The sequence below is a fragment of the Siniperca chuatsi genome, linkage group LG13 (genome assembly GCF_020085105.1).
Source record: "Siniperca chuatsi isolate FFG_IHB_CAS linkage group LG13, ASM2008510v1, whole genome shotgun sequence".
Taxonomy (NCBI): Eukaryota; Metazoa; Chordata; class Actinopteri; order Centrarchiformes; family Sinipercidae; genus Siniperca; species Siniperca chuatsi.
The window spans coordinates 6,192,331-6,213,444 of record NC_058054.1 but is presented as its reverse complement, the minus strand read 5'-3'; the positions used below and the strand labels follow the sequence as shown (position 1 = coordinate 6,213,444).

General features: G+C 40.0%; 3 protein-coding genes and 1 long non-coding RNA gene across 11 annotated transcripts in view; 3 read left to right on the top strand and 1 right to left on the bottom strand.

The window, feature by feature from the left end:
* The window catches only part of LOC122887451 (supervillin-like), a 54,980-nt gene extending 52,938 nt beyond the window's left edge, over positions 1–2,042 (top strand). For all 5 annotated transcript variants that reach the window (XM_044220696.1, XM_044220697.1, XM_044220699.1 and 2 more), the window contains one exon: positions 1,118–2,042. In XM_044220696.1, the coding sequence (XP_044076631.1) occupies positions 1,118–1,204 (87 nt within the window). In that variant the 3' untranslated portion in view covers positions 1,205–2,042. The remainder of the gene's footprint in view (positions 1–1,117) is intronic.
* A 137-nt stretch (positions 2,043–2,179) lies between these two features.
* LOC122887461 lies at positions 2,180–6,719 on the bottom strand. The gene is made up of 3 exons (XR_006380550.1): positions 5,597–6,719; positions 4,213–4,258; positions 2,180–2,674 (listed from the first exon to the last, which is right to left on the bottom strand). It is a non-coding gene; the product is annotated as an uncharacterized LOC122887461 (long non-coding RNA).
* On the top strand, positions 5,191–10,538 carry LOC122887457 (acyl-coenzyme A thioesterase 1-like). Of its 2 annotated transcripts, none has more exons than XM_044220711.1 (4): positions 5,191–5,296; positions 6,751–7,215; positions 7,404–7,591; positions 8,813–10,538. In XM_044220711.1, exons 2-4 carry the CDS (start codon positions 6,762–6,764, stop codon positions 9,419–9,421), a joined length of 1,251 nt encoding a protein of 416 aa, XP_044076646.1. In that variant the 5' UTR covers positions 5,191–5,296; positions 6,751–6,761; the 3' UTR covers positions 9,422–10,538. The 2 variants fall into 2 exon arrangements, with proteins under 2 accessions (XP_044076646.1, XP_044076647.1); XM_044220712.1 differs by having other exon boundaries at positions 5,246–5,296; positions 6,728–7,215.
* A 364-nt stretch (positions 10,539–10,902) lies between these two features.
* On the top strand, positions 10,903–20,090 carry LOC122887456 (acyl-coenzyme A thioesterase 5-like). 3 transcript variants are annotated; one of them, XR_006380549.1, is made up of 5 exons: positions 10,904–11,300; positions 13,770–14,234; positions 16,855–17,057; positions 17,218–18,962; positions 19,192–19,775. XR_006380549.1 is itself a non-coding variant. In XM_044220710.1 (4 exons), the coding sequence occupies exons 2-4, from the start codon at positions 13,781–13,783 to the stop codon at positions 17,824–17,826; spliced, it is 1,266 nt and encodes a 421-aa protein (XP_044076645.1). In that variant the 5' UTR covers positions 10,903–11,276; positions 13,770–13,780; the 3' UTR covers positions 17,827–20,090. The 3 variants fall into 3 exon arrangements, 2 of the variants coding, with proteins under 2 accessions (XP_044076645.1, XP_044076644.1); XM_044220710.1 differs by having other exon boundaries at positions 10,903–11,276; positions 17,218–20,090; XM_044220709.1 differs by having other exon boundaries at positions 17,218–20,090.
* Positions 20,091–21,114: the final 1,024 nt, after the last annotated feature.

The following is a 21,114-nucleotide window of genomic DNA, read 5'->3' as shown; positions in this document are numbered from 1 at the left end:
AAATGTCTTATTTTTTATCTTGTTTTTTTCCTAGCAGGAATGGGCTTCCATATAACTCTCGATGATTACCTTGGATTCAACAGTTTTTAACACGTTTCCTTAATACGAACAACTAAGGTTGTAAATTAGGTGTTGAAACACTTTTGTCAAATTTATACTGTTGTTATAATTGAGACGTTAAATTGTGCAGCCACTGTTCCTCTCTTCTTCTCCTCTTTAAAAGGCGTCTGTAATCGACACCTTCAACTACACCACACTCCTGTACACTTCTCTGCTGCAGCTACTCTTCTCTTCACACTCACACACACACCTTCCACATGAGACTCTTTCCTCTTATTTCATATAAATGCACTTATGATTCACCATCAGCTACACTGCAGTCTGACTCACTGTCTGTGGAGCACAAAATGGAGGCATTAAAACACTGAAACAGCTAAACTATCCTTTTAAGATAGAATTGTAACAACCCACAGAGCACTAGATACATTATTAACATTACGTCAGTGTATTGGCTGTCATATAGCCCAGTTTTGACCAAACAGCAAGTATATTATTATTGACACAGTGAATTAACAGATGTAAAGGTCAAAAATATGTACCAGATAAGTCCAAAATGTACAAGATATTGCTTTATTTTCTCACAAAACCCCTTATGATGTACTTTACTATGAAAATGTCTACTCTATTCATTGACATCTAGCTGTGAAAGAACCAAGAAATCACTTTCACTCATTTTATTTAACGTGTTTCAGTCCTCAGACCTTCGTCAGGTAATATTTATTTTTGAATTTTTGATCCAACGTACCTGACAATAAGACTTTCTGGTGTAGAAGAACTTTGCCAAATTTGAACCCTTGACGTCTCGAAACATTCAGACATGTTTTTAAAGCTTAAAAATGAAAAGATTTACTACGATTTGAATAATTACAGCTTCTTTGAGGTAAAAAAAAACTTTCTGCAGATCATAAAATTGCATCTTTTTCTTTAGTAGCTACAATCAGTTACAGGAAAAACACCAATACTTCCCCTTGAAACTGTATTTGAAATTCAACAAAGACCCTGTCGAATTCTCTTCGTCATTATCTTCCTTAATGAACTGCTCTTTTTCCAATTGCAGAAAGCTTTGGAAATGAAGCGAGAGGAATACGAAAGTTTACCAGGGTGGAAGCAAGTGAATTTAAAGAAGGCCAAAGGACTGTTTTAAGGAAGTTTTTAATCGAAGATGGTGCGCGAAGCGGATAAAAAGTGGACAATTGAGATGGAGACACAGGAAATGTCACATAAACCTGTTTTGGTGGTAAAATGCGAGGACATTGGGATAGAAATTCAAAATGTCTGAATCTGAAGAAAACGTACATGAAGGATGAGACTGGAGATGCACTCGCCTTGCTTATAGCCATGTTTTACCTTTCAACTTTGTCAATACATAACAAAATTAAATTCAGTGGTTTAAGAGAAGGTAAAAAACACCTTGCTTTGGTTCATACATGGTGTTTGTGTGTATTTGGAGTCTCCCCCAAACTCAAGTCACCGCTCATGGACTTTGCGAAAGAAAATGTGCACACTAGGACGCTTGGTGTCAGAGTGCCATGCTATGTATGTGTGTGCGATTGTATATAATGTTTGTACGTGTGTGTGTATGTAATGTTTGTTTGTGTAAATGTGTGTGTAGGTGCGTTTGTGACTTTGTATCTATGTAAAAACAAATCCTGTCACGTCAGATGTTGTGAGGAAAGTTTTTTTTTTTGTTGTCTACAGTGTCTGGATGCTATCAGGCCACGTAGGTAACTCATGTTGCTCGACTGTGTTAAACTTGCTTAAGTGACTCTGACTTACTAAGCTCCTGAGAGCAGAGATGTAAGAGTTGTAATTTAAAGGTTTGACTTCTATGAGAAGGAGAAGCAGCAGCTTGATGATTCTGAATGTATAGTGCCTTGCTTTTTGTGTACAGTTTATATACAGAAATTCTAGTCTGCATTTTTAAAGACTTTCTTTGAGATATAAGACATAGTGAATTAAATCACAATAATGCTCAACTCAAACCATGTGTCATTCTGTGTCTCCTGTTTAATGCATTTTAACACTGTATTTCATTTTCAACAAAATGTTATTCAGTTTTAAAAAGTCAGTAGGCCTATCACAGAACACATGAAACTTCACTTGTTTTCTAATGATCTGTTCTAGATAATAAGAAAACAACATAACTAGGAACCACCAATCACTTTTGCTTTTGGTCTGCTGTTCGAAATGTATGTTCAAACATTTGAACAAGGAGAACAGTTCCAAAGAGACACAATTTATATTGCACATTTTAAGTTGTTTCTTGGGTTGCCAAAATTGAATACTGAATTAGCAAGAAAAAACGAATAATTCCTAAAGCCTAAAGTATTGTTCCAGTGTGCACAATTTGTCTCACATAAACTAATAAACTTGTTAACTATGCTGCTACGACAGCCTCCACTCCAAATGGTTTCAGGCCTTACACCGTATTTTGGAAACTGGCTGTAGAGATTTGCTCCCATTCCGCCACAAAAGCATCAGTGAGGTCCAACACTGATGTTGGGTGATAAAGCCTGGCTCACTGTCTTCAGTTTCAGTTCATCCCGAAGGTGTTGGATGGAGAGAGACGTGAGGCAGAGAGGTCAGGTGAAAGGGACATGTGTCGGCCGGTGTTCTAAAAACAACAGGAAGTCAATTAGCGCCCAATTGTTGCAATTGGCGTCAAAAATTGTACTCCTTCTAGGAGTCATATCAAAGTCAAATCTGAACACACGAACATGGTACGCATATTTTTAGATTCAGATTGTGACTTGCACTTTCGAGGATAGCATGTCCTGATGTCCATTGCGAATAAATGTCCATAAATCCGCTTAGAAGAGAGAGACAAAAAGACGCTCCTTATAACTCCAGAACTTGCCTGAGAATCATGACATTTTTAAGTTTTCTTCAGTATCCAAGTAATGCAGTGATAGTTGTGTGTATTTCCGTGGGTACATTGCAAACAGGTGCTGCTAATAGCTAATTCGGCATACTTTGAATGGTGTCGATTTGCCTAAATGTAAACAAATATAGGCTAAAAAAAAAAAAAAACAGGGTTCAGTAAGTTGTAGCCGGCTAACTCATCGACTCCATGGCAACATTATACTTCCAGCCCCCAAAGCATTATGGGACCTGTAGTTCCAAACTTAGAGCATGATTATCTACCTTGGTCTATCTAAGTAAGACAAAGAATAATTACAAACGTTACAAACTCATTACAAAATGGAGTTAACAAATCCATCAACTTTTTTTATGTTGAACTATCAATATTTTTTGACATTACTGAGACTCACAATGTCCCGTGAAGGTGGGTGGGGGGTCATTTGGGGGCTGTTGTCTCGACTTTGTCTCAGGAGGAGCCCCCACAGTGTGAGAAACCCCTGGTGAATAACAACAAGAGCGTCGTTTTCTCTCAGGAGCCTGTCATTAGTTACTATGGCCACAAGATGGCGATGTAAGCCACGCTGAATAAATCCGTGTTACTGGTCTTGCTGCCAACAGTTACACGAGCACAGGCACTTAATCAGCTACATGTCACCCTGGTCTACCAAGGCTGTTATGGGGAGGCAAATTAGACTTGTACAAATATCTAGAATATATTGTGAGGGACTGACCCCAAACCAGAATCATGTTGCAGATGTTGGAAATGCAACAAAAAATAGTTCAAACATCATGCAAGATATCCAACAACCCCATCACAAATACTATGGTAGAGCTCTGCAGTGGTGGAAGATGTACTAAGATCTTTTACTTTAAGTAAAAGTAGAAATACCACAGTGCAGAAATACTCTGTTGTAAGTTAAAGTCCTGCATTTAAAATTTGACTAAAAGTACATAAGTAATTGGTTGTGAATAGCTTGAACTGGACAGGCAGCAGTTAATCCCCCAGGTAAGGGAGTTCTGTATCTACCTGTGTTAGCCTGTAATTTTCTTCAAAACCACTGAATAACACACACTATGTTAAATATTCCATATCATCATATTTTAGCCTCAGAGTTCAGTGTGACAGAATACTTGTGTTTACTGAAACACTCTGTTGAACCTTATATTTGCATTGTGCAACACAGCCCTTGTACAGTTTCTACACACAAAATTACATAATGCATGCTGACACATCATAAGGGCTCAAGTACATGATTTATTTAATACTTGAAACTGAGTTTTAACTCTTACCTCAAAAGCTGTTGAGAACAGTGTCGGGTGCACTGCGACAGGAGGTCTGTCCGTCAATGCCAGAAAATAAAGTTCTCAAGTTATGGTGAAAGAGATGATGGCAGAAATAATTGCGATAACATTAAAGTTCTGACTGTTCTGAAAAGTTACAACTAATAATAGGACGAAGAAGATGGTTTAGAACTGGCATTGGTGATATTTTTACAGAAAAAAATGGAAGGAGATGGCATGCTTGTTCCCTAAAGCAAACATAGAGATGAATTGGGAGAGAATTTCTTTTTCCAAAATTAAAAGAAATATTATTCATGTCCTTCTTCCAATTACTGTACACTTTAATGCTTCTTAGATAAACCCATAACAGCTGTGCAACACATTGAATATTTAATAATTATATTGTACTAGACCTTGCACCAATAATCTACAACATATGTTTTGGAGTTGTGGAAGAAGTATTCGTATCACTTTTTTTTAAAAAGTGATACCAATACCACAGCAATACCACAACTTAAAAATACGCCATTACAAGTAAATGCATTCAAAAGTGTACTGAGGTAAAAGTACAGAGGCATTAGCAGCAAAAGATACTTGAAGAATAAAAAGTGAAAATACCCATTTTGTAAAATGGCCCCTTGCAGAGTGTTATGTTATTATATGATTGGATTCATATTAATGATACATTGATATGTAAGCTGCATTTTAATGTTGTAGCAGGTCGAAGTGGAGCTACTTTTGACTTCTTTATATAGGTTACTATTGGGAGGTTTAATCATTTATAATACACCATATGCTCTAAGCCAATCATACATTTTGACTGTAAAAGCTTAATCTTCAAAGTAATAACTGAAATGTAGTGGCATAAAAAGTACAATATTTCTCTATAAAGTAGCATATAATGAAAATACTCATGTACAAGTAGGCCTCAGAATTGTGCTTAAGTACTATACTTGAGTAAATAAATGTTGCCCAACTTGGTTATTTTCCACAACTGATTTCTAACTTTGTAATAAATTGAGCGCCCTCTGCCGGCCAAAGTGTCGAGTTGTTCAGAGCTTTTTTTTTTCAACAACACCAACTTGCTGTTTGCGTAAGTATTTGTTTCTTACTTTCTGAGTAGCTTAAAAAAGTGTCATATTATAACAAAGAAGTATACCGTGTTGTGCTGCTATGTAGGCTGCTTGTAAACTTGTTCCTACCAACTGTTTCAGTGTCTGACGCGCACTAATAGGCTGAGGTAACCTCGAGACATTCCTCTCCATTCAGAACTGTGTTTATCTAATATATCTTTTCTCTTCTGGGAGAAGTGCATACACCATACAATATACATTGATTGATTGACTGAGAAATCTCAGTACCCAGTCTATAATTCGGCATGTATCAAACTCACCAAAAACTACTGTGTGTGATCATATCGTAGATCACTCGGTACCCTGCAGATCATGTGATCAAGGAGCTTTCCGTTTTATTTCCTTTTTAAAACGTCTTTTTAACATTGACACATACTGCAACTTCATAGCTAGTACAATCAATGGTCACCTCCACTGCATTAAGAAGTTGAACATCAGAAACTTGGTCCGTGGCTAGTCTGCCCCCCTTTTATATTGTTCAAGTTTGAGCTAGAATGACCTGATTTGTCTCGATGCACAGGTTTACCTTTTTGTTCATTAGTTCAGATGAAGTACTGTGTCACTTCCGAATGCCGAATTTACCAAAAAGGACCGAACTATTCAGCATATATTATAATGCAAAATTGTTGTCGCTTGCTAATAAAGCAAGTTTAAAATGCAAAATTTTGAATGGGATTTGGTGTTAAAGTCTTCACGTACTCCACGGACATAAAGGAGCAGCAGGCTCAGGTTCAACACTGAAAAGGGAGTTTTTCCCAGATTGGAGGCTTAGGTATCACATAGTGTTGTATTTGTATGCATGCATGAACACAATCATGACCCCAGGGCATGTAATTTGACCTCATTAGTACACGATTTAATACAGTTTAAACTGAATGTATGAGGTTAATGTGTAAGCCCTATAATCTTATGGAGTTCCTTCATGGAAAAAAAGTGTTTGGTATTTACTGTAGATTTTGATGCTACTGAAATATATATTACATCCTGGACAATAAAACTGCTTAGTTATTCAGATACAAATTGAATTCCATTCTTCAGTCAATGCATATTCAGAAATCTTTGAAATTACCCCAAAATGTGAGACTTTCCACAGTGCAGTCTGTGCCAGCACCAGACTATCAATCAGTTTATGTTTGTGCTGGTAAATATTTGGTGATTAGTTTTGTATTATTTTATTTTTTTCATTTGTATCAGTCACTGGACCTTTAATTTCTCTGGTTCCTAATGCAGTGATAAGGTTGCTACTGTGTTCGGAGTACAGACGAAACAAAATGTTACAAATAGTGAAGGTCAATAACAGATTTACAGTGGTAATATTGACACTGATAGATTTTGTGTCTTCTATGTCGCATTGCCTGAAAAATGTGACTGTGCTGTTTACTTTGCTACAGTCAAAGGATAAATGGATCTTTAGTTTCAGGAGAGATGTCCTCCCAGGTGAGACTGAAGCTGCTGCCGAGTGCCAGATGCTTGTTTGACGAGCCCGTTCAGGTGAAGGTGGCCGGGCTGAGGTCGAGACAGGTGGTCACCATGAGAGCCAGCTCGACTGACGAGAGGGGAGTGGTGTTCAGCTCCTCGGCCACCTACAGGGCCGATGGGAGCGGGGAGATCGACCTGAAGAGAGACCCCTCACTCAGCGGGAGCTACGTTGGGGTTGAACCCATGGGTCTGCTGTGGTCGATGAGGGCAGACGCCCTGCATAAATACTTTTACAAGAACAATTCTTTAAACCCACATGTGGTGAAGTTCTCTGTGCAAGAGGAGGGGGAGGCCAGGATGCTGGCAGAGGCGACCAATGAGAGGCTTCTGATTGGAGAAGGGGTCAGCCGGCTCCCCGTCAAAGAGGGGAATATTCAGGGCGTCCTGTTTACTCCCCCCGGTAGGTGGTTCTCCACTATCTGTCCTCATCATAGTTTAAATACAGTCCATTAGTTAGTTAAATCAAATAAAGCCGTGGTTGTAGCAGTGATATCAGTTTAGTGACGCTGCATCAAAAGGATGCACATTATGTAAGATGTAGGATTTTATATGATCTACTGTTGACATTTACTCGTATGTGTGTTCCAGGAGAAGGTCCGTTTCCTGCTGTGTTGGATCTGTGCACCTTTATGTCTGAGAAAAGAGCCTCTCTGTTGGCCAACAGAGGGTTTGTGGTTCTGGCTCTAGCGGTGTACACTGATAACCCTGACAACGTCAAAGAGATTCATCTGGACCACTTTAAAGAAGCAGTGGATTACTTACAACAACAACCTAAGGTGAGTTGACGGCAGCATAAAGTCACAAGCCTTCGATTCTGACACATTTGGTGGGTTTATTTAGTGATTTGAACAAAGTTAAACCTGCAATAACACATTTTTTGGCCACTCTGGGGCAGCGGAAACAAGTTGTAAACACAAAATTGACATATCATCACTTTTTAAGTTTAATATGGCGAACTTGTTGGCAAACAGTTGCTTATTTACACATCCAGCAGTTACGCAGCAACATTATCATTCATTTGGAGTTGTGTTTCTGGCCGCCTGGTGAATGTAAGTCCAGTAGTCACTGTCTTTTAGCTCTGTTGTTGGTCTCCACCAACTCCTGAGGGAAATATCTGGCTCTGGGCAGGAGGGACTGCGACAGCCGAAGAGGTTGGTGTGTTTACCAGAGAAACTACAGCTCACAATCTGCTGTATCAGCACCGCCACTGTCTGTTTGGTTTACAAACCAACCACAAGAAAAACACAGACACAACCAGAGCTACACACAACACAGCCTCTATGCTTGCTTGACTTAACTGTTAATAGTCCTTCAGAATCAATGTTTCCCATTACTCAACACTGTGATAAACACGGCTGGTCTGTTGGGCTGGCTATATATACACTTATCTCAAGAGCAACCGTGGGAACGAATTGTATCTTTTGCGCACAAAATTTATCAAAACATGGGAACGAATTATTCGTTTTTCTCTCTGCGGCCACTCAAAAATCAGCAGGGGGAGGCACGTCGAAAGGGCTGTTTGCGGCTTGCTTGTCCTGTCTGTTCACTAAATATATTATGTGCTGGACTCTTCTTGGCTGCACATTTACATTTATGTGTATTATTGTGTCATGAGGGTTTATTTTGAAGTTAGATTTTGGCAGTTTTTGCAGTCCACAATGACAAAACCCACTTCCTTAAGCTGCCTCTTCACCATTTAGTATGACAAATTTCCATCGCTCGCTTCATCATTTTGTTATGTTAGCGATATATTATATTAGTTATATCGTACTGCTTTCAAAATAGGTGTTAAATGCATGTTCTTGCACAGTTTTATCATACAACTGACTAATTATGTTGGTAATACAGTTGTTTTTTTTTTTTGTAAGTTGACTGAGCCACCATGCTCAAGACCTCCACAGTTTTTACACTGTTATCCTGATTCACCTTCATGTACCAGTTCTTAAGCTCTGTGTGTTTATACAGACTACCGCTAATTTGCATGTTTTTCTTCACAGGTGGGCAGTAAAGGAGTTGGTATAATATCCCGATCAAAGGGGGCTGATATTGCGCTTTCACTTGCTGCTTTTGTGCCGGGTGTTGAGGCTCTAGTGTGGATCAACGGCTGCAGCGCCAATGTGGCCGTTCCTCTCTACTACAAAAAACGCCAGATCCTCTCACCATTACTGTTTGACTTCAGCAAGGTGATTACCACTGAGTCAGGGGCCAGCATTATCAAGTATGGTGTTCATAATCCACTGGCAGAGGAGAACAAGACCACTCTGGTCCCGATTGAACAAGCCAAGGGACGCTTCCTCTTTGTGGCTTCGGAGGACGACCTCAACTGGGACAGCAAGGGTTACGTGGATGAGATGGTGGAGAGACTGAAGCGTCATGGGAAGGACAACTTCGAGGCGGTGTCTTACCAGAGAGCTGGACACTTACTGGAGCCACCGTACGGACCCTACTGCCCCTCCGCTTTACATGGGCTCATTAGAGGTCCAGTCCTGTGGGGGGGTGAGCCCAGGGCTCACGCAGCAGCTGAAGTCCACCTGTGGAAGAAGATCCAGGAGTTCTTCAGAACTCACCTGAGCTGTGATGCTGCACAGACTAAAGCCAAGTTATAGATGCAAATTGGATGATAGGAAAGACACAGGAACAGGTCGTGATATCATGGCTGTCAATTTACTGTAGTATAATCATGTATGATGGTTAAATGTTTTGTAATAAATAGAACAATTTAATATTTCATTGATAACTGATTACATCACATTGTAAGGTTATGATCGGTAAAATGTATTTAGTGGACTACTATAATCTGACTGAAACTGAAAATGGAAAAAGGAAATGGAAAATAACTTGGGATTGAAATTGATATGAAATGGAAGTTTGAGAATGGAAATTAAATACGCATCATAGACAATACATTTAATGTCATATTAATGTTAGTAGATGTGACTACATAAGCATAATGCTTTTGTGTTTACTGTGATCTTATCATATACACTATTCATAGTCCTGTCCAACCTCACCATAGAGCCTACAGCTACGGCCACTGCCGGTCACGAAGGATAACAGAGAATGCTTTTGGTGTCCTGGCATCACGGTGGAGGGCGTTTGGCCGTCCAGTTGACTGCAGCCCAGAGAGCACTGTGCATATAGTGAAAGCTTGTGTTGCTCTACATAATTTCCTGACATGTACTGACACAGCAACTTCAGCAACCATAATCAGAATCAGAATCAGAAATACTTTATTGATCCCCAAGTGGAAACTCTTTCGTTACAGCTGCTCACTATCACGTCAGTGCACACAGGAATAGAAGAAATAAAGTACTAAGCAAATCAAAATATAATACACTATAATACAGGCAAGATAAATTAAGTACTAAGTGGATATAAGTATAAAAGCTAAAATAAGTGTAAGTACCAAGTGGATTTAGAGGTTGATAAGTATGTACAGTATACTACAATGTAATAATATAAGTAATTAGTAATAGTGCAATAATGAGTACTGTCAAGTTAAGAAGATATCGACATAGACATCGAGCCAGGGGAGTGGAGGCGGCATGTGGAGGGAGACGACAACCTTCTTTCTTTCAGGCACCTGTGGGACGTGTCCCATGGCAAGAGGCAGTTGTAAGAAGAGGTCTGCTAAAGAACCGCATCACCGTGTACAAGTTGTCGATTTGGATCTGTAACGTGCTGTGATACTTTGAAGTGCATAATAAAACTTGAAAACTTGAAGTGTCATCTTTGAAAACTGAAACATTTTTGAAAGTTACTGTTCAACAAACCAGATGTGGCTGAGTGAGACCCCTGGCAATGTACCCCTCTGCGCCCTTTGACTGTTGTTGACCTCATTGTCATAAATAAATAAATACAAAAAAAAAATAAAACACACGTGGCAAGTTTGTAATGTCCCTTAATAGTGGAAAATTGAGGTTGTAGCATTACATCTGTAATGATATCAAGTGAAAGGTGACCTCATTGCAAAGTCTGTGAGGGTTAAGTGACATTTGGGTGTCTATGGTAACCTTGGATTTGCGGAAAATCTCGCGAGATTTGTACGTGTTTCTTCATTCTTTCTTCCTTAACATAACCAAGTAGTTTTATTGCCAAAACATAACCAAGTCGTTTTGTTGCCTAAATCTCGAGGCCAGATTTGGGTGGACACAGAAACTGGGTCGTCTAGAAGGTCAAAACAAAATCGCACTTCCTGTCTGTGCTTCACAAACAGTTTTCTGCAGATCAACCACTGTGAGACTTTTATTGTGAAGCAGCTAGAGCTTCCTGTAACGCTGTTTACAGACATTAGCGAGCCGTACGTCTCATGTGCGTAAAATAACTTCGCTTTTGGAAACTTTCTTTTATCGGAGTGGTTTTAATATTACAGGGAGCCGAAATAAAAAGCAGCTCACGGCCCACCGTTTTTGGAGGGGACATCAACCGCAATCACCGTGAAGATAAGCGACGTTTCTACCGGTCAGTTTTGAGCCACGGGCGGTTGTAAGTAGACATATTATTTTGCAAGGAGTCACAAGCCAAAAAGTTGGTTTAATCTTTAATAATGTATTGCATTTTACAAGCATATATATTTTTGTAAGTAACTGCAGCTGTCAAATAAATCTAGTAGGGTAAAAAGTGCTCAATTTCCCCCTGAATTGTGGGGTAGAAGTATGGAAATAGTCAAAAACAAGTTCCTCAAAATTGTACTTAACTTGAGTAAATGTACTTTCCACCACATTTTCATCATGTGAAAAGACATTATATATATACTGTACATGTCCAACACAGGTGCACAAGATCAACATCATTTAGCTGATTACCTTAAAATAATTAACCACCTTGCAATTATACAGAGGCATTATTGCTTCCTTTCTGTATTTCCAACAAATGTTCACATTTAATGATAAAGTAATCCACATCCTTTCAGAGAACACAGTGATGTTCACACGGCACACTTCAACATACATTAACTAGTTTATGAGAATCAGTTTTTATTGGCCAGGTATGTTGACACACAAGGAATTTGACCCCGGTTCTCAGTAGCTCTCAGTATACTTACACACAGTGTCAAAAACAAATGTAAAATAAGATACAAATACAGACATGAACACAACAAAGATAAACAGACAAGCAGACAAACACGTGTATAAACACTTTCCTGTACAAATGAATCTGTTTATAGGTTGTCTTTCATATATATACATATATATATGTGTGTGTGTGTGTGTGTGTGTGTGTACATACGTACATAAGCCTTTGCGATAACTTGCAATGAGTCTTTTACAGCGCTGTGGAGGAATTTTGGCCCACTCATCTTTGCAGAATTGTTGTAATTCAGCCACATTGGAGGATGAACTGTCTTTTAAAGGTCATGCAATAGCATCTCAATAGGATTCAGGTCAGGGCTTTGACTAGGCCACTCCAAAGTCTTCATTTTGTTCTTCTTCAGCCATTCAGAGGTGGACTTGCTGGTGTGTTTTGGATCATTGTCCTGCTGCAGAACACAAGTTCGCTTCAGCTTGAGGTCACGAACAGATGGCCGGACATTCTCCTTCAGGAGTTTTTGGTAGACAGCAGAATTCATGGTTCCATTTATCACAGCAAGTCTTCCAGGTCCTGAAGCAGCAAAACAGCCCCAGACCATCACACTACCACCATATTTTACTGTTGGTATGATGTTCTTTTTCTGAAATGCGGTGTTACTTTTACGCCAGATGTATTGGGACACACACCTTCCAAAAAGTTCAACTTTTGTCTCGTCAGTCCACAGAGTATTTTCCCAAAAGTCTTCGGGATCATCAAGATGTTTTCTGGCAAAAATGAGACGAGCCTTGATGTTCTTTTTGCTCAGCAGTGGTTTTCGTCTTGGAACTCTGCCATGCAGGCCATTTTTGCCCAGTCTCTTTCTTATGGTAGAGTCATGAACACTGACCTCAACTGAGGCAAGTGAGGCCTGCATTTCTTTGGATGTTGTTGTGGAGTCTCTGAATGGCTGAACAGCAAAATGAAGACTTTGGAGTGGCCTAGTGGAGATACGTTGAGCAAACTATTTGCAAATGTTTATTCAACATCTGTTGCATAATAGCCGAACCTTTATATGGATTCAGTTGCGAATTTGATACAGCATTCTAGTGAGGCTGACAGACTTTGGAGTGGCCTAGTCAAAGTCCTGACCTGAAGATGAGATGCTGTGGCATGACCTTTAAAAGGCAGTTCATGCTCGAAAACCCTCCAATGTGGCTGAATTACAACAATTCTGCAAAGATGAGTGGGCCAAAATTCCTCCACAGCGCTGTAAAAGACTCATTGCAAGTTATCGCAAACGCTTGATTGCAGTTGTTGCTGCTAAGGGTGGCCCAACGAGTTATTAGGTTTAGGGGGCAATCACTGTTTCACACAGGGCCATGTAGGTTTGGATTTTGTTTTCCCTTAATAATAACAACCTTCATTTAAAAACTGCATTTTGTGTTTACTTGTGTTATCTTTGACTAATATTTTAATTTGTTTGATTATCTGAAACATTTAAGTGCGACAAACATGCAAAAAAATAAGAAATCAGGAAGGGGGCAAACACTTTTGCACACCACTGTAAATACACATACCGAAAACTATATATACAGGACTGCTGTGGTGTACAAGTAGTGCAAGAGTGTTCAGTGCAAAGAATAAACACAACAGCTTTACAATAGCTTTACCTAAAAAAAATACCACCCACTTAATATAGTCTACTCTTGAAACATAAAGTGCTTAACCATACAGTAATAGCAAGAAATACATTTTTGCAGCAATGTAAACTTGTAAAAAGTCTAACACAGATTGGTGAAGAAGACACACACACACACACACTCTTTACATGGTGTGAAATGAACATTTTCTCTGACAAACTGTTTTTCATAATCAAACAGATGAGCCTTTTTATTTTAGTTTCTTACGGAGCAAAGTCTTAACTTGCAAAGAATGGATCTTTAGTTTCAGGAGAGATGTCCTCCCAAGTGAGACTGAAGCTGCTGCCGAGTGCCAGATGCTTCTTTGACGAGCCCGTTCAGGTGAAGGTGGCTGGGCTGAGGTCGAGACAGGTGGTCACCATGAGAGCCAGCTCGACTGACGAGAGGGGAGTGGTGTTCAGCTCCTCGGCCACCTACAGGGCCGATGGGAGCGGGGAGATCGACCTGAAGAGAGACCCCTCACTCAGCGGGAGCTACGTTGGGGTTGAACCCATGGGTCTGCTGTGGTCGATGAGGGCAGACGCCCTACACAGAAGGTTTCAAAAAACAAATTCACTAAACCCCCACGTGGTGAAGTTCTCTGTGCATGAGGAGGGGGAGGCCAGGATGCTGGCAGAGGCGACCAATGAGAGGCTTCTGATTGGAGAAGGGGTCAGACGGCTCCCTGTCAAAGAGGGGAATATTCGTGGAGTCCTGTTTACTCCCCCAGGTTGGTCTATGTCTCTGTCAAATCATTCAATTAGTCAAGTTCAAGGAAAATGCTGTCATTATTTTATCTTTATTATATCAACAAATCACCTGAAGAGACCGAAACAACAGTGAAGTACTACCTGTGTGGCCACAGCCTGATAAAGCTTATTCCTTGTGCCACAGAATTCAACCAACAGCACAAAAAACACATCAAGTCGTCATTACAATGAATATGACCAGACTGTATTTTCATATTCCATGTAAACGTCATATCCTGAATAAGATAGAGCTATAAGATGAGACTAGGATAAGTCTCAAAACCAGTGGTGTAATGTAATTAAGTACATTTACGTAAGTACAAATTTGAGGTACTTGTACTTTACTCTTTACTGTACTACATTTGTCTGACAGCGTTAGTTACTAGTTACTTTTCAGATTACAATTTTTCATACCCTTCATGTCCAGTGAAAACCACGTATCGCCATGCTTGGTGATTTTTGAATTAATATTTTATAGCAAACTGGAGGATTAAATGTTCCTTTGTGGGTTGGAAAAATGTATTAAATTAAGCTAAATAAACTTAAAACTTGGATTAGCTGGAATATGCATCGCCACAAAACTGAAAACGGCTGTTATTCTGAGCTAGTGAAAAGTAGACTTTTTTTAGAGATATGTGGTTCTCACAGGACAGCGATGCTACAAACATGATTTTATAGAATATGATGCATTGCTGTAGATTAAACTACCCAACAGGCTATAAAGTAGTTCAAATCAGCTCAACCTTAAACATCTAAAGCAGTAAAATGCAACACATTAAAGCAGCCGTAATATTAATCCAAAAACCTCATATTATAGTAAAACACTGACAGGGACCATTTTTCTGCAGAATGAGTACTTTTGCTTTTGATACTTGAAATACTTACATACAGTGGCAAGGAAAAGTATGTGAACCCTTTGGAATTTCATAGTTTTCTGAATAAACTTGTCATAAAATGTGATCTGATCTTCATCTAACTCAAGGGTATTGACAAACATAATGTGTCTAAAAATAATTACACAAAAAAATTCTGCTCTTTCATGTCGTTTTTGAACACAGTCATTCAACATTCAAAATGGCAGTGGAAAAAGTGAACCTGTAGAATTAATAACTGGTTGACCCCCCCCATGGCAGCAATATCCTCAGCCAGGCGCTGTAGCTGTGGATCAGACGTGCACATCGTTCAGGAGGAATTATAGCCCATCCTTCCTGGCAGAACTGCTTTAGCTCTGTCATATTCTTTGGACGTCTCATGTGTATGGCCCTCTTCAAGTCAATCCATAGCATCTCTATTGGGTTGAGGTCTGGGCTCTGACTTGGCCACTCCAAAAGGCGGATTTTGTTTTTCTGAAGCCGTTCTGTTGCGGACTTGCTCCGGTGTTTTGGGTCCTTGTCCTGTTGCATCACCCACCTTCTACAATAGCAATGTTCTTTTTAGTAAGCAGTGGCTTCCTTCGTGGTGTCCTGCCGCGGATACCCTGCTTGTTCAGTGTTTTACGTATTGTAGACTCATGAACAGAGATGTTAGCAAGTTCCAATGATGCCTTCAAATCTTTGGCTGTCATTCGGGGTTGTTTCTTTACCTCACTGATGAATCTTCGTTGTGCTCTTGGTGTCATTTTGACTGGGCGCCCACTTCTTGGTAGAGTGGCAACAGTCTCAAAGCATCTCCATTTGTAAATTGTTTGCCTAACTGTAGACTGGTGAATTTCTAAAGTCTTTGAAATAACTTTGTAACCCTTTCCAGCTTTATGTAAAGCAACAATTCCTGATCGTAGCTCCTCTGAAAGCTCTTTTTGGCGAGGCGTGGCTCACATAAGCATGTTCTTCTTGTGCAGAGCAAACTAAGTTTGAGGGTTCAATGATTTATTGCCAAACTGAAGGTATATAAAGTATAGGCTTACAGGCAGGTACAGGTAGGCTGGCAGGAAGGGGTCCAGGAAACAGATGCAGTAACAGAGTCAGGTTTGCTGCCAAGTAGGTTTTCACATACAGGGAATTTGCCCTGGTATATTGGTGCATGACAATAAACACGTACTGCAAGTCAAGAAGCATAAATAGAAAATCAGGTTAAAAGTCCACGTTAAAGTTTAGTTAACAGATAACAGCAGCTCGAAAACAACTTATGAGTTAGCCAGTTATATACTGCAGGGCTGAAGAGGGAAAGTGCAAACAGGTGGGCGTGGAAGGCCAGGTGACTGGGCCTGGAAGGAAAGGGGATACTGCAGGGCAGATGAGGGCAGGTGGATGAGGGAGTCAGGTGACTGGGACAGGTGGAAAACTCTGAGGGCATCTGGTGGACAGGTAGAGAATAACAATGAATGGTTTTGGGGAAGTGGGAATGTGGCTGGAGGGAGCAACAGAGAGAGAGGCAGAATGTGACAATTTTGAATAGTTTTTTATGACAAGTGTTAAACTGTGTGAATCAGGCAACCAATGACCGTCTGTCACTCAGGGCCTCCATAGTCAAACATACAGCTGTAGTTGTTGTGGCGCAACTGTTACTTTTTAATTCTTGTATGCTGGGTTTACTATAATTTCCATTATTTTGATGCCATAAAAATGCACGTCATTTTGTGTTCTCTTGTGTCTTCTGGTCCAGGAGGAGGTCCATTTCCTGCTGTGTTGGATCTGTACACCTTTGGTGGAGGTTTGTCGGAGAAAAGGGCCTCTCTGCTCGCCCATCTGGGATTTGTGGTTCTGACTGTAGCGCTATACGGCCATGATGACATGCCGAAGAAGATCAAAGAGGTCCATCTGGATTATTTTGAGGAAGCAATAGAGTTTTTAAAACAACAAAATGAGGTGAGGTGCTTGAACATTTTTCACATCATCACTGGGGGTGCTAAAGTTGGAAAATTCTCAAGTTCTGTACACAGTGTATGTTCATCTACAAAAGAGCTCATCTGTGTGGCATCACAAGAAACAGTAAAAAGCAGCTAATAGTTTGCATGTTTTTCCACAGGTGGGCAGTAAAGGAGTTGGTGTGATATCCCTTTCAAAAAGTGCTGATATTGCACTATCACTAGCCTCTTACCTGCCAGGTATTGAGGCCACAGTGTGGATCAATGGCTGCTCTGCCAATACAGTTTTACCCCTCTACTATAAGAAGAGCCAGATCCTCCCTGCGTTAATGTTTGACATCAGCAAGTTGATTCCCACTGAGTCAGGGGCCAGCATTGTCAAGCATGTTATGCATAATCCTCTGGCAGAGGAGAACAAGGCCACCCTGGTCCCCGTTGAACAAGCCAAGGGACACTTCCTCTTTGTGGCTTCGGAGGACGACCTCAACTGGGACAGCAAGGGTTACGTGGACGAGATGGTGGAGAGACTGAAGCGTCATGGGAAGGACAACTTCGAGAGCGTGTCTTACCCTGGAGCGGGACACTACCTGGAGCCACCTTATGGACCCTACTGCCCCTCCAGCTTACATATGGTTTTGGGTAAACCAGTCCTGTGGGGGGGTGAGCCCAGGTCCCACGCAGCAGCTGAAGTCCACCTGTGGAAGAAGATCCAGGAGTTCTTCAGAACTCACCTGAGCTGTGATGCTACACAAACTAAAGCCAAGTTATAGATGCAAATTGTTATTTAAACTTCAAAAAAAAGTTGATTTAAGCTGAAGTTGATTTATTGCTTTACAATTAAGAATTTATTTGTAACAATGTATCTCAGCCATATGAAAGTCTTGTTTTGACTCCAGGCTGTATTTGAAATCACATCCTATCTGCTACTTTCTGCCATTTTATTTGAATGTCTAATTTATAGCTCTGATTTTATGCACTTTATAGCACCCAAGAAAAATCTTGCTTACTATAAATTTACTGTTTACCAGTAGGCTATTATAGTGGCACACTAAAGTAGTATAAGAAGTAGTATAGAAAACAAAGTGCACTTCTATTTTCTGAACTTGGTACAAAATATGATAATAATGCCCACAATATTTAGGAAATAAATTATTTTTTAACAGATCTTTTAATGCAGATGTACAAAATATAGATAACTGTGTTTTACAAGAACTGCATGCTGTATAATGCCTTTGATTGATTTACAGTTGAAAATCATCCAAGCTCCTGCACAATGCTGCCAAAAAAAAAAATATGCCTCACATTTCATCTTCTTGAAAAGTTAAAATGGAGGTGTAAGATTTCATGAGACAAAATTTTATGAGATGATCTCATACACACAACGAATTAAGATGTGTTCAATAGGTAACATCTTTCAAGCAAAATAGCAACTGAATGAGAGCCACAATTCAACTGAGTATAGTCAACAGAAATCCCTAACATTATGCTGTGTCATTACAGTGAGAGTGATAACAACATTTTGGGGGGGCTATGGGAATGCTACTGCAACACATTGGAGTGCACAAGGAAGAACCTCATCTTATCTGTAAAGGTTGGATCATGTGTGAACAGACTTTTTTTTGTATGAAAACTGAGGTTGCCAAACAAACACTGCCTTACACAGACATTTTAACCCAGCAATGTGGCAGGTTCCATCCATGTGTGAAAAGGTTGTGTTGTTTCTACAACCAACTCCTCTTTTATTAATTTCAGACATTGATGGAAAATTGTGAAGCATTTATAGGTTTATAATTGTTTCAACCTTCCCCTCAGACTCACCATACGACACTCAAAGCAACCTTTGCAAAACACAATAGAAGAGAACTAAAAAGGAAATGAAAGGCAGCGAACAAAGCATGACTAACTGGTAACTATCTTACCCTGATCTTTGTATCTCGCTCAGTCTTGGGAGACGAGAGATAACATGTTATTGTTCCTAGCAGGCTCGCTACTGTGCAGGTTCATCAAGATAGCAGTACCAGCCTTGATCTGCCTCCTCGATTTTATTAAGCAGCATTGTTGAAAAGCTCTCTCTCTCTGCCTATCTTCCATTCTTTGTGTTTATGTATCTGACTGCTCCCTTTCTGTCATTTCAGTTCGCCGGAGCTCTCGTCAGCCTCTGCCTTTTGAAAGGCCGGGAATTATTTGTTCCACTACTGTACCTGCCCTGAGAGATGTACAAGCATCAGAAACCTGAGGTTGAGGTTGTATTTGAGCTCCCGGGTTCCTCAGTAAAAGATTTATATTTGTGTGTTAGGGAGTGACGGCATAGCAACAGAGCAGAGTGAGGAGACTGTGATTGAGTGCTTGTGCTTTGGAGCACCCTGACACAGATGTGTTAATCCAGCCTCAGAGACGCACAAAGGGCTGGAAATTCCGTTTTTACTGCGGCCCACTGTGCTATAAATACTAAAGTTTCAAATAATGTAGTTTTAAAACTGCAGGTTGCTTTGGATAAAGCATGTGGAATATACAGTACGTTGCTAAGGGTGAATAGTGTGCTGCAAAACACAACGAGGTCCTTCCACATTGATCACAGAATAGGTTGATAACCAGCAGATCCAAGGCCTGTTTTATGTGTTACCCATTGAAACTTTGGCTATAAATGTATCGTAAAGTCTGTTAGAAAGAATATATATTTGAGTCCTTAAAGACAATAAAAGAAATGGGCTTAAAAGCATGTGGTCATTTATTTTGTTTCCATTAAGAGGTGAGGCTCAGCCCTTTCTAGTAGTTGGCCCCTAACTCCATGTTTGAGTTTTTTAGTCTATATTCTAAACTAAATTAGTTTGTTTGTCCAGATGTTGTTGACTTTCTTGCTGTACATAATACTGTATCTGTATCTATGCTTGCTTATCTTCATCTCTTTCCTGTAAGTTTGCTCTTTGCACTTTGCTCTTTGTGTTTAAGTACACTGAGAACTACTGAGAACCAGAGCTAAATTTGTGTATCTACGAGCACATTTGGGCAATAAACTTGATTCTAATTCCAAATGTACTAAATTGTAAAATCTGAGCTCCTCATTCTTTTAACAAAGATAAAAATTCCTTGTATGTGTGTACACATACTTAGCCAATAAATCTGAATCTGATACTGAAAACACTGGTTGCTAACATGAGGATTTGACAAATACACCTCCCATGCGGCATTGACAACTCATGCGATATGAATGTTGTTGTTGAATGCTAAATATGTGTGATGCTTGTTTGCCTTCTGCGCCCACATTTAAACTTTTGAACTTCTGGTCATGAGTTCACTTCACTAACTCTTCCTTCATCTCCTCGCTGTGTTTAATCGTGACTTTTGCCAGAGACAGAAGAGTAAGGGAGGTTTAGGAAAATTTCAACACAGCCGGTGTTATCCCTGGTGTGCTGTACCGAACATAATACACCTGCATCATAAATCCCACTGCTCCAACAGTCACAGCAGCAGCAGCATAAACAGAAAATATACCCTCATACTATTACCACACAGTTGTTTTGCAGTTTTCATCACTTTTATTTTAGCTTACAGGAGTCTGCCATTGCTTTTCTGGTTGAGAACAAATGCCGGTCTGCCTCTGACAGGAGATCCATCATGATGCTGTGTTTTGTAACTGCAGGCACCTTGCGTACAGAAGCTGCTGTATTTTTAATGACAAGGAAGCAGGAAGCATTGCTGAAAGAGAAACACAATCAAAGTGCAAACATCCTGATAATGCAACAAGGTTTATAAAGTGATATGGGCCTTATTTGAACTTCAAGCTGAACTTCAGATAGAACTGTTTAACCAAGCAGCACAGTCTTTGTTGCCGAAGTTTATTACATTTAAACTGAAACTGTATTTTTGTGTCAGAATTTGTGTGTAAAATTTTCTTTGCATGATCTAGATTGTGATGTACTGACAGGCCCTTGCACCTCATCAGGACTCATCAGCTAAAAATATGAGTTTAGTTACTCTGGTTGTCCTCTTTCAAGCTTTCTAGCACATAATGCAGTCATACAGCTATTAAACGAAACCATCCTCCCCAAAACACCACT

Coding starts and splice junctions, on each gene's coding strand:
- LOC122887457 (XM_044220711.1), top strand. CDS start 6,762: ATGTCCTCCCAGGTGAGACTGAAGCTGCTGCCGAGTGCCAGATGCTTG. Junction 7,216..7,403: donor CGTCCTGTTTACTCCCCCCG/GTAGGTGGTTCT, acceptor TGTGTGTTCCAG/GAGAAGGTCCGTTTCCTGCT. Junction 7,592..8,812: donor ACTTACAACAACAACCTAAG/GTGAGTTGACGG, acceptor TTTTCTTCACAG/GTGGGCAGTAAAGGAGTTGG.
- LOC122887456 (XM_044220710.1), top strand. CDS start 13,781: ATGTCCTCCCAAGTGAGACTGAAGCTGCTGCCGAGTGCCAGATGCTTC. Junction 14,235..16,854: donor AGTCCTGTTTACTCCCCCAG/GTTGGTCTATGT, acceptor CTTCTGGTCCAG/GAGGAGGTCCATTTCCTGCT. Junction 17,058..17,217: donor TTTTAAAACAACAAAATGAG/GTGAGGTGCTTG, acceptor GTTTTTCCACAG/GTGGGCAGTAAAGGAGTTGG.